Genomic DNA, 10,837 nt, shown 5'->3' on the forward strand with positions numbered 1-10,837 from the left:
TTTTTGTTTTTGTCTTCGGAACAAACGCAAACTTTTGTTAAAAACAACAATAAAAGCTTTATATATAAAGTAAGGCTTTTATTTACTATATTTACAAGAGCTTACAACGATATTTATTATAATTTTATAGTTGTACTAGAATTTCAAGGGGAGATCTTTTTGGATGAAATTTAAAGATTTTCCTAATAAAATCTTTAGTTTTCACCTAAATACCTTAAGATTTAAAGATGAAACTATTGTTTTGAGCATTACTTCAGTGAAAATCATACAAAAAGATAAATTATTTTTAAATGTGAAAAATTAACAAAACGGCGATGTATAACAGGATATCATCAAAGTTTTAACATTTAATAGTTCAAATTATTAACATTTTCATCATTTTCGAAGTTCCCTTAGTAATTTACATTTTTTCTAATATTTACTTACCTTTTCCAGGTATTCTTTCATAATCAGGTCTGTGTGGAAATGTTTCCATGCCTTTTGCCATTGGAGTCATCTTCCCACCCTTGGCATCCACCTCAATGGCATTGTGCTTCTTCATTTCCATCAACGCAACGCTTTTCATGACTTCATCCTCACTGGGAGGCAACTTGCGTCGCCCTCTCAGCCATGCTTCCCATTCTGCTGGCATTTCTTGATCAAAATTATCCTTCATTGTGGGTTCAAACCATCTGTTAGTGCGGCGTTTGCCGATGCTTGATCTGCAGGTATTTCGTAATATTTATTACCGAAATAATCCTTGCCAATGAGCGTTCCGCGGATTTGTCGCGGTTTGATTGAGTTGATAAAGTTGTTGATTATCATCATTATGATGCTTCTGGATGGTGGTTGGGCCATAACCAAAGATAAAAATCAAACAATTGAATAATTTGATTATAGAATAATCTAAAATCAAAAATATTTAGTTTAGTTAAGGTATTAGAGGTAGATACAGTTATATCTCACTGTTTCGAAGAAAATTGTTGAAAACTTTCTAGAAAATTTAATATTTGACATTAAGGACTTACCTATGCCCTTGAGGGAGGTATTTTAAGTACTTTGAAGTGTGCGCTGCGTAAATAAATAGGAATATTATTGGTATAGCTCAGTTAAGGTAAATAACTAGTTGATAATGGTTAATATTCAAGAATATTTTGTTAATCTTGTGATGGAATATTATTTAGATTTCTTTGGTGTATTTTTGGTTGCCTATATTGAAACATCAATGTAATATTTAACTTGATTGTCAAACATTTTCATTTGCGGAAAAAATCCAATTTATGATTTTACAACTATAAAACTAAAACTAATTTTTATTTAGTAAATAAAAATTGAAAATAGAGTGAAAATATGTATAAATACATTTGGTAATCAAAAGTTGTTAAAATCAATATTTTATTAAATTTAAAATTGGCATGTTATACAATTATATTTACACATTTATCATACACAATAGTATATTTTTGTTTGTTAAATATTGTTTAATATAACTTTTGATAAATATTTAAATGTATGCGCATGCGTATTTAATGCCTGTAATTCTCAGGCGTGGTTGAATGATAAAATCGTGGAAAGCAGCGAGCAGCACCAACCTCACCGAGAGCGGAGCGCTCGTCGCGCTGCGATGCGGGAGTCGAGCGCAGTTAAAATTGGCATGGCTGACCACTTGGTAGATGTGTAGAGAGTGCTGTCGTCGGTGTCGGTTTCGGTATCGGTCCGCGTTTTACCTGCAATTTACGCCCGCGATCGCGCCTGCCGTCCGTCCGAAACAAGTGCGCGTCGCGGCGCAAACCACCACACGCGCGTAAATCATCGCCAGCCATCTCATCCGCCGCGTGTTAAGCTTAAGCTGCGCAATCGATGTGAGGAAACGACGAGCAAGAGGTCGAGACAGAGAATTCTTGCCGTCGTCCGCGGGTGCGAGTGCGAGGACGCGGATGTGGGATTCGGGACTCATACGTTCAAGGAATATTCGTCGCCATACGGGCACCGGATGCTCCCGAGACAAATGATCAGGTAACAACACAGCCACAGCCACACGCCTTTGATGACCATCGTTCGTGGGTTCGAGTTTCGGGGAACCGAAGGTGAAAGAATCTCAGTCTCGAAGCTAGAAAACAAGTGCATGACACTTTCACGCACACACGCAAACACCGTGTGCGAGTGGTTGTGATTTCATTGATAGCGATAACAGTCAAATCCGAAGAATTCGCCAAGTTTACACCTCACGCGGTGCGATTAGGTGCGGGAAAGGTTTGCGTTTAAAAGGTGGCATATATCGCGTATGCAAATGTGATTTGGTAATGCGCAACTTGGACAGGTTGTTGGCCATAAACTTGGACAACAGACGCGACGGGCCCCGACGACGTCTTGCACGTACTAATAATAACGAGGAGCGCTTTGACATGTATCCGTTTTGCGTTTAAATGCAGCGGCTGGCGCATATTTTACTTTCACATTCAAACAAACGACAAACGCCTCGCGAAAGCCTTACATTCCTGCTATTTTTATCGATAAAATCAGCAGATTACAAGCGTAAAACTCTTATCGCGCATTGGGTATTTTCTTAAACAATGTACTACACCGTTTTTATCAGGTATCAACTTGTATAATGCGTAAATCAGCAAATAATCCGTTGTTAATTGATAATTACTAGTTCTGGTTTTGGTTGTACATTTAAAACGCAAAAACAGTGTAAAGTAAATACAACGCATTCCATTAGGAAAAGTTTCGTCGTCGTGGATTTCGATGCGTGTCGGATGATGCGACCAGCTCTCTTCTCGAATGTTTACAAATCAATTAGATGCATAACTAATTAGCATTAGCATGTTGGACGTCGCGCGGAATTTCAATTTTAGGTGGCAATGCGATGAGAGGAGGCGTGATTTTAACATTTAGAGAAATGTTTGCACAAGTTGCCATTGGTAGATGTTTAACGCGTTGTATTTAGAGAGTTTTCTTATCAGTATGTGTGTACAGGAAGTGTTTCAACCACAATTTACTAATATGCATATATTTGTCTTGTTTTTGCAGTGGCAATCGAATATTCGTCGTTTATTTCCACACATCATCAAAACCCGATCAAAATGTGATTGTCACATGATGTGATCAACGCCACTCTTCAATCACTTTTATCATCAACACCCGCAAACTATGTGAAGAGTGTAATTTTAGTGTAAACACAAAAGATTTAAATAAATTCACGCAGAATTTTTGAGGTGAAAAGACATCAAAATGTCTTTTTGAATAATATAAAGAAAGTCCTCCATTTGGGAGGCAACGATGCCAAGAAGAAGAAAGTCTACTCCAATGTACGGCAGGATCTGGATCCTGAAGAGTTTTGGGACATGATTGGCGTGTTGGGTGATGGAGCATATGGCCAAGTGTACAAGGCGCAGCATAAACAGACCGGTCAACTGGCGGCCGCGAAAATGTGCCGTTTGGATGGTGAAGATGACATGGCCGATTTCATGATCGAGATTGATATCCTCTCGGAGTGCAAGCATCACAATATCGTCGAGATGCACGAAGCCTTCCAGCTGGGTAATCAACTTTGGATGTTGATTGAGTATTGTGATGGTGGTGCGCTGGATAGTATCATGACCGAGCTGGAGAAGCCGCTCAACGAGGCGCAGATTCAGTATGTGTGCCAGCAGATGACCACCGGGTTGTTGTTTCTGCACAAGGCGCATATTATCCATCGGGACCTCAAGGCGGGCAACGTGCTGCTGACGATGGCGGGCGGCGTTAAACTCGGTGAGTACAATTGACCTTTGCGTCCGTCAATCTTCGTCAATTTGTCGGGTTGTGATAGCATTACGTAATAGGAATAGTTGGAATGATGGTGATTCATTGAGTGTGTGAGTGTGTGTTTGTTACTCACGACAATGCGGTTATGGATATAAATAGATGGGTTTATTGAGATAAATGTTCAAGGTCATTTGGGAATTGTACTTTTACTGATTTGTGTTTTTCTTTTTTTTTTCTTCAGCTGATTTTGGTGTTTCTGCGAAGAATAAAAGTACTATGCAGAAGCATGACACGTTTATTGGGACACCGTACTGGATGGCGCCTGAAGTTGTGCTGTGTGAAACCTTCCGCGATAATCCCTACGACTTTAAGGTGGATATCTGGTCGATGGGTATTACGCTAATTGAATTCGCACAGATGGAGCCGCCGAATCATGAAATGTCACCGCTGCGCGTCCTGCTGAAGATCCAGAAGTCCGACCCGCCGAAACTGGAACAACCGTCGAAGTACTCCAAGGATTTCAATGATTTCCTCGCCCGCTCACTGATAAAGGATCCATCAAAGCGACCAACGTGTGAAGAACTGCTTAAACATCCGTTTATCAATTGCACCCTTGACGCCAAACCTATTAGGGATCTACTGCTAGAGTACAAGGCTGAGGTCGTTGAAGAAGAGATCACAGACGATGATGGAGAGGTAAAAGAATTGAATTTTTTGTTTTCTTTAAAACTTTTCTTAAGAGAACTTGAATTTCTTGTTTCTATTTTCACGCTTACTATGTTTGTATATGATTGGGGTTGGTTTGCGCGCAGAGGGGTAGAAAGAAACAGCGGAAGCATAAAGAGTTGTATCAGCGCATTGGTAAGTTATTTCGAAGGGCTAGGCGCACGTGACGCGCCCTGCACAGATGTGTGTCTTATTGTGACCACTCGCACGCGGTACACTCAAGAACGCACAAGTACAACGCCACGCATTTCGCGTGTTTTATGAATTACGTTTTTGTTGTGCATGCGGCTCACCGGGTCCCCCCGTACCTGGCATGCACGACGCACAGGTGAGATACGAGAATAACATCAAAATATTATTTCGATATTATTTCGTATTCTTTCGTTACTTAAATGAAAATGAAAACGTAGAAATTACATATGAATACGATACAATCTTCTTACTCTACTCTACTCTACTTTACATAGCTAATCATATTTGTGATGAAGTTGAAGTTCACGTTTGTGGGGTTTCCGAAGACGTTCAAATGTAAATTTTGTGTCGAAAATGATATATGTTGATTGCAATTGTGTTAGTTGTGTTCTTTTCTTTATTATACGTTTTATTGGAGTCGTTCCAAATGACGTCACACTTGATAGTTGTAGCACATTGTTCGTATAAACAAGAGTGCGAGTTGCATATCATCAAGACTGTTTGTCATTTGTTGTTTAAGGTCACGTATCTGTTACTACTCTATTATCTGTATTATTTTTCGTTTGTTGATTATGTCTTTTAATGTTTAGTATTTGATATCTTTACTAATGTGTTTGAATTTTTAGGACAACCGAATCTCTCACATCGAAGATGACGCGCATTCCGTGCGAAGTAATGAAATTAATGATTTGAAAGGTACTTGAGACACTACTGATTAAATTCCTTGGTTTTGATTGATTTGTTTTTTAGCCAATGATGATGTTGCCAAGCAAATACTTGACGTGGTTAAGGAAGAGGAAAAGAAGCAAGCGGAACAGGCTGAGAAGCGTAAACAACCCGCTGTTGTACCCACACCGGCGACTAACAACAATGTCGAAGTGGAAGAACCGAAAAAACCTACCACGGTATGTTATAAACAATTTTTATTTATTATTGAAATATTTTGACTTTAATAATTATTTATTTTAATTTTATACAGCCTGAAGTAATTGTTCCCGCTGTTGTGCCTGTCAAAAAGGAAGAAGTTCATCGAAAGACCTCCAGGGACAAAGGTCCCGCACCTCCACCTCCGGTTCATCAAATACCTTTACCGCAAGAAAAGGATAAAGAAACCGAGAAGGAGAGAACGAAGGAAAAAGCACCGCCGCCGCCTGTAGTGTTACCAGTAGCGGAAGTTCTGCCAACGCCGCCCTCTTCACCTAAATTTGATACACCACCAGCTACACCGCCCGCCGTGCCAGCACCTGTCCTCCCTGAACCACCACCACCTCCACCTATGGAAGTTGAAGTCGTGGAGGTTGTGAAACAGCCTGGACCACCTACAGCCACCAAACCGAAGTCTTCCAAGAGCCCCACGGCCAGTCCCACATCTCCTGTATCCAAGGAGATGCCAGAAGTAAAGAAGGAAAAGGTAATCACTGCTAGCAGTGACATCATGGAGGCCGCATTTAGTAAGATACTCAACGAACAAAAGGACGTCGTTGATGAGGTAGTCATTGAAAACAAAGACATTGGTGATATTGTCCTCGTATCTGATAACAAAATGACCTCGACGATTATCATCAACGACATGCCCGACTTGTCTAATAGTTTATCGTCGAATATTAGTCAGGTGACAGTGGTAACTACGCACCCGCCAGTCTTGGTCGACAATCGACCTGGGTCGAGACAAGCGTCACCTCAGAATAACGCGCCCGCCAATGAAGTGGTGATTGTGTCGAACCAGACGAACAAAACGCATCTTGAGTCGTCAGACGACGACTGCTATCCGTCCTTGGACTCGTTGGAATACCCACCACCTTCTGAATTCCGGGATAAGCCACTGAAGAAGCTAGACGAAAGCGAGGTACTGATTGTTGATTCAAATTATGTAATCAACGACTCGGGATTGGATGTCTCCGCGGATAACTCGCGATTATTAGACACAAGTCACGTGTCTGTTGTGAAAATCGACGAGGAGAAGGTTCAGGTGAAAGATTCCGCCTCGTTTAGGTATGATAATCACAGCCATATTCAAACGTCAACCAGCGACCTGTCTTCATCTTCCAAGGGTGGCAGTACAAGGAGCGATTATGGGGATGAGAAGAAACTGAACGGGCAGGTGGTGAACAATGGTAAATTTGACTTTGATCCGCATGATTCACGATCGAGTGATGCTGGATCGGTTAGGAGTAGTGATTCTAACCGCCGGCCACGTTCGGGTGCGAGTAACAGCAAGTCCGATGCGGAGAGTATCTCACTTGCAAGCCATGATAGCAACAATAGCTCAAAGGAGAACAAAGACGCCAACCGGCAAGATGTTGTACAAGTGCAACTGCGGCCGAAAGCACCTCATATTAAGACCAAGGAGGAAATTGCGCTGAATATCCTCAATCGTAAGACACGAAAACGCACCAGAAAGTTTATCATTGACGGTGTTACGATTACAACTACCACTAGTAAAGTAATCTACGGTGACGATGATAATACGATTCTGGATCCGCTTGCAGATCGAAAACAAGAACTGCGCGAGTTGAAGTTGTTGCAGAAGCAGGAACAGAAACAGTTCCAAGAGTTGGCAATGAAGGAAAAGGTTGCGATTGATTCGCAGGAGAAACGCTTCGAAACTGAGCGGTTAGGCTTGGAGAGGACGTACGAAAGTGATCTGGACATGCTGAGTAGGCAACAGAAGCTACTCATTGAACGGGCGGAGGCTCAGCAGGATAATGACCTGCGTGCTGCTTCGAAGAAAATCCGACTTGAGCAAGAACGCGAGTTGAAAAGTTTTCGAGAGGAGCTGAAACAGGAGAGTAGACTTTTGAAGGCGGAGATTGAACGACTACCCAAGGATCAGAGGAAGAGCGAATATAAATCGCGTAAGGATAGATTAGATGCGGTACATGCTGAGAAGGAACGCGCGTTCTTGGAGAAACTGAACGAGAATCATGAAAGTTCATTGCGGCGTTTGTCGGATTCACATCGGGAGAAAATTGCGCTGATGGAAAGACAGTTCCTTCAGCAGAAACAACAGTTGACCAGAACGCGTGAGGCTACCCTATGGGAGATAGAAGAGAAGCAGATCCACGAGAAGCATCAATTGGTTAAGCGGCAGTTGAAGGATATTTTCATTCTGCAAAGGCATCAAATGCTTGATAGACACGATAAGGAAATGGAGCAAGTTAAACGACGCGCTACAAAGAAAGAAGAGGAACTTATAAAGAAGCAGAATACCGAAAAGAGGTCATTGCCGAAACGCATCCGATCGGAGATGAAGGTGCGAGAGATGATGTTCAGGGAGTCGATGAGGATTTCAATATCGGGTGCCTCCGATCCTGAAGTGGAGAAAAACAAAATCAAAGAGGTTTGTTATTTAAAATTACAACGTTGTGTTTTTAAATAAAATATTTATGTCTTTTTTTTATTAGTTTCAAGAGAATGAAAAGAAACGTTACCAGGCCGAGAGCAGTCGTGCGGAACTGAAACACAAACGACAATTGGAGGAGCTGAGGGCGATGAGCGACACAACAATCAGGGAACTAGAGCAGCTTCAGAACGAAAAGCGCAAGTTACTCATGGAGCACGAGACGCGTAAGCTGAAGGAACGCGAGGAACACTTCAATCGCGAGCTGAAGGAATGGAAAGCGCAGTTGAAGCCTCGCAAACAGGTATGTCTTCGCCTAAATATCGCATTAACCACTAAAGTACTAACATCTACTAAAATCCTAAATAATATTTACCAAATTAACAACTCACGATCAAATAATACTAACAGTAATATAATAGTTTGTTGATTTTGGATATTTTGCTGAGTACTGAGGTGAAACTTGCAACCGCTAGAAATATTTACTTGCGCTGGCGCTGGTATGTAGGATGTTTGATGGTACTAATGATGAAATTGTAGCGAATAGAGGAGTTGGTGCGGCAGGAGATGCTCAAGGCGAAGTACGCCCGATACCTGCCGCGGTCGGTCATCCAGGGCTCGAGCGACAATCTCGCCTCGCCGTCATCGACGCCCGGCACACCTAGCTTCCCGCCCGCTTGCCAGGCGGCGGCGTTTAAGTCCGCCTGGGGTCACCAACGCTCATTCAGCACGAGCGTCGTCGCCGACCGCAGCAGCGTCTTCCTATCCGACAAAGACCTGAACTTGACGTCCAATTCTTAATCCGTCTGCATTTCTCTCCACAATCACAAAAATTATTCCACAGTTCTTTGAGTTTTTGTTTGTTCTTGATTTTGTTCGTTTTGTTATCCGCGAGTTTTTTGCTAATCATCTGTTACCCTGTTGCCCCATCATATGATTATTGTGTTTGTCCTATGATTCGTTTGCTCGTCGGAGTTTGTCATCAATTTACCACTAGGTGTTTGGTTCCTTTTATGTTCTCTCAATTAACGCTTGGTTGTTGGTGTGTTGCTCCCTTGCCCAATGTTATAATTTGTCTTCTAAACTAAATCACCGCTGTGCTATTCGCTTCAGATCCTACTTCAGTTCATTACTAATTGGAACTCAATGATCCAGGTTGGTTTCAGGCTTTTATCTACTTATGTATTTACTTTTTTTCACAATTTCACTAACGAGCTAGTACGCTTTCCACCGTTTCGAACTTGTTAGTCATGTTGTAGACATTCCGTGCCAGTTTCTCACTCTTTTATTTGTTTTCGCCGGCGTTGATGTGTTTTGTAATCTGTTTGTGTTTTTATAGAAACTGGAGGAGACGTTCAACGCTCAGCTGGACGAGCAGGAAAAGCTTTACGGACCGATTAGCGCGTTGGCGCTGCCATCCGACTTGAATTCGTCGGATTTCTCGCCGGAGGGTTCGCGCCACGGGCATGGTTCAACGCGGAGCAGTCTCTCTTCAGTATCCGAGGGATGAAATCAATTTGTGTGCAAGTTAAATAACAATTCGCATTTTGAGAGAGACTTAACGAATGAACTTTTAAACTAAGTGAAGAAGAAAATATGAAGGAAAGCAAACTAGTGGCTTATATTTACACTTTACACTGTTTTTTATTAGCAATGTTGTCATTATCAATTAAAATTGTTGCCTACACATTTTTGTACAACGCAAATGAACAATTTGTTCAGACAGAGTGAGAAAAGTAAGCACTCGAGACATATCAAGTAATCTATTGAAAATGATTTGTATTTGCCTAGAAATAGCAAGACGCACGAGTGGGGATGCAACACAACAAAACTAGACTGAAACAATTCGTAAACGATAGTGATACGCTTTTTATATTGTATATAAATAGTTACTGTCGGCCTGTATTCCTTGTTTACGATCGACACTAGTGCGGCTTGCGCTCACCGCGATTTGACGAATGAAAATATTCTTGTACAAATTGTAATATTAATTACTTTAGTCAGCGGATCGAGAAGTGCTTGTAAAGATCGTTATTATGTAAAACAGAGGAAGAACGAACGTAGAGACACTTCTGGAGAAGACTTCAAGTATGATCATTTATAAGGTTCTTGATTGATAAGTGTTGAGGCGCCGAACAAACAGTTGTTGTAATGAGACAGTGCTACACAAGTCGAACGATGTCGAATAATGTATAAATTATTATAATTTCATAGAAATATTTATCTCCGCATTCATGAAAGGCGGAGTACAGTTTGAGCGAACTGAGACAGGAGTGAAACGAAGTGTACAAGAAGCAATGATGAATCTATTTAATTACTAAATACGAACGCCTGCGAAATTGAATGATATATTGTATAATCCAGTGGAGGGTGGGAGTGTGAAGAACATGAGATTAATTATGATTTGATGATATAAGTTGACCCGAAAAACGTGAATTATATATTATAGAAGACGAGGAGCAGGATGATGGAGGAAGTTTGTAAATAAAATATGCCTTAATTTCTTGGACTAAATCATAACTGTTTTTTTTTTTATATCATTCAGAGATGGCACTAGCATGAACAAAAATCATAAAATAGAATTGTATTGTTTGTTTTTATATTTATCGGCAAACGTGGGCATTCTGCAGGAGAATTGTGTTTGTTTTGAACACATTTTACTTTCTTATCGCTTCCGCCGCGTGGAAGGCCACACATGAGATTCCCGAGTGTCGTTCGTTGCCATCCCCTCACGTCGCATACAGCATATTCTAGTTTAGTTTACGCAGGTAACGTGCCAAATGCGACTCGCGCTCAAGATCGCATGCCATCGATGCAATGGCTTTGTGCATCTATCTTTCTTATCATAAA

General features: G+C 41.3%; 2 protein-coding genes across 5 annotated transcripts; one reads left to right on the forward strand and one right to left on the reverse strand.

Moving 5' to 3' along the window:
* Positions 1 to 57: 57 nt before the first annotated feature.
* On the reverse strand, positions 58 to 1,198 carry LOC135791393 (NADH dehydrogenase [ubiquinone] 1 alpha subcomplex assembly factor 2-like). The gene is given in 3 exon segments (XM_065301784.1): positions 58 to 705; positions 708 to 885; positions 1,008 to 1,198. Coding segments are annotated over 2 exon segments (417 nt in total). The 5' UTR covers positions 838 to 885; positions 1,008 to 1,198; the 3' UTR covers positions 58 to 418.
* Positions 1,199 to 1,574: 376 nt separating this feature from the next.
* On the forward strand, positions 1,575 to 10,501 carry LOC135791391 (serine/threonine-protein kinase 10-like). Of its 4 annotated transcripts, XM_065301781.1 has the most exons (9): positions 1,575 to 1,995; positions 3,013 to 3,735; positions 3,971 to 4,425; positions 5,274 to 5,343; positions 5,398 to 5,552; positions 5,627 to 7,987; positions 8,052 to 8,291; positions 9,101 to 9,142; positions 9,327 to 10,501. In XM_065301781.1, exons 2-9 carry the CDS (start codon positions 3,327 to 3,329, stop codon positions 9,495 to 9,497), a joined length of 3,903 nt encoding a protein of 1,300 aa, XP_065157853.1. In that variant the 5' UTR covers positions 1,575 to 1,995; positions 3,013 to 3,326; the 3' UTR covers positions 9,498 to 10,501. The 4 variants fall into 4 exon arrangements, with proteins under 4 accessions (XP_065157853.1, XP_065157851.1, XP_065157850.1 ...); XM_065301779.1 differs by lacking the exons at positions 9,101 to 9,142; positions 9,327 to 10,501 and adding an exon at positions 8,528 to 9,091 and having other exon boundaries at positions 1,575 to 2,066; XM_065301778.1 differs by lacking the exons at positions 9,101 to 9,142; positions 9,327 to 10,501 and adding an exon at positions 8,528 to 9,091.
* The last annotated feature ends 336 nt before the right edge of the window (positions 10,502 to 10,837 follow it).

Source organism: Atheta coriaria, unplaced genomic scaffold, assembly GCF_025399875.1.
Source record: "Atheta coriaria isolate IRGN ID8LTWV9N9 unplaced genomic scaffold, Caltech_Dcor_3.1 hic_scaffold_4_pilon, whole genome shotgun sequence".
NCBI classification, from domain to species: Eukaryota; Metazoa; Arthropoda; class Insecta; order Coleoptera; family Staphylinidae; genus Dalotia; species Dalotia coriaria.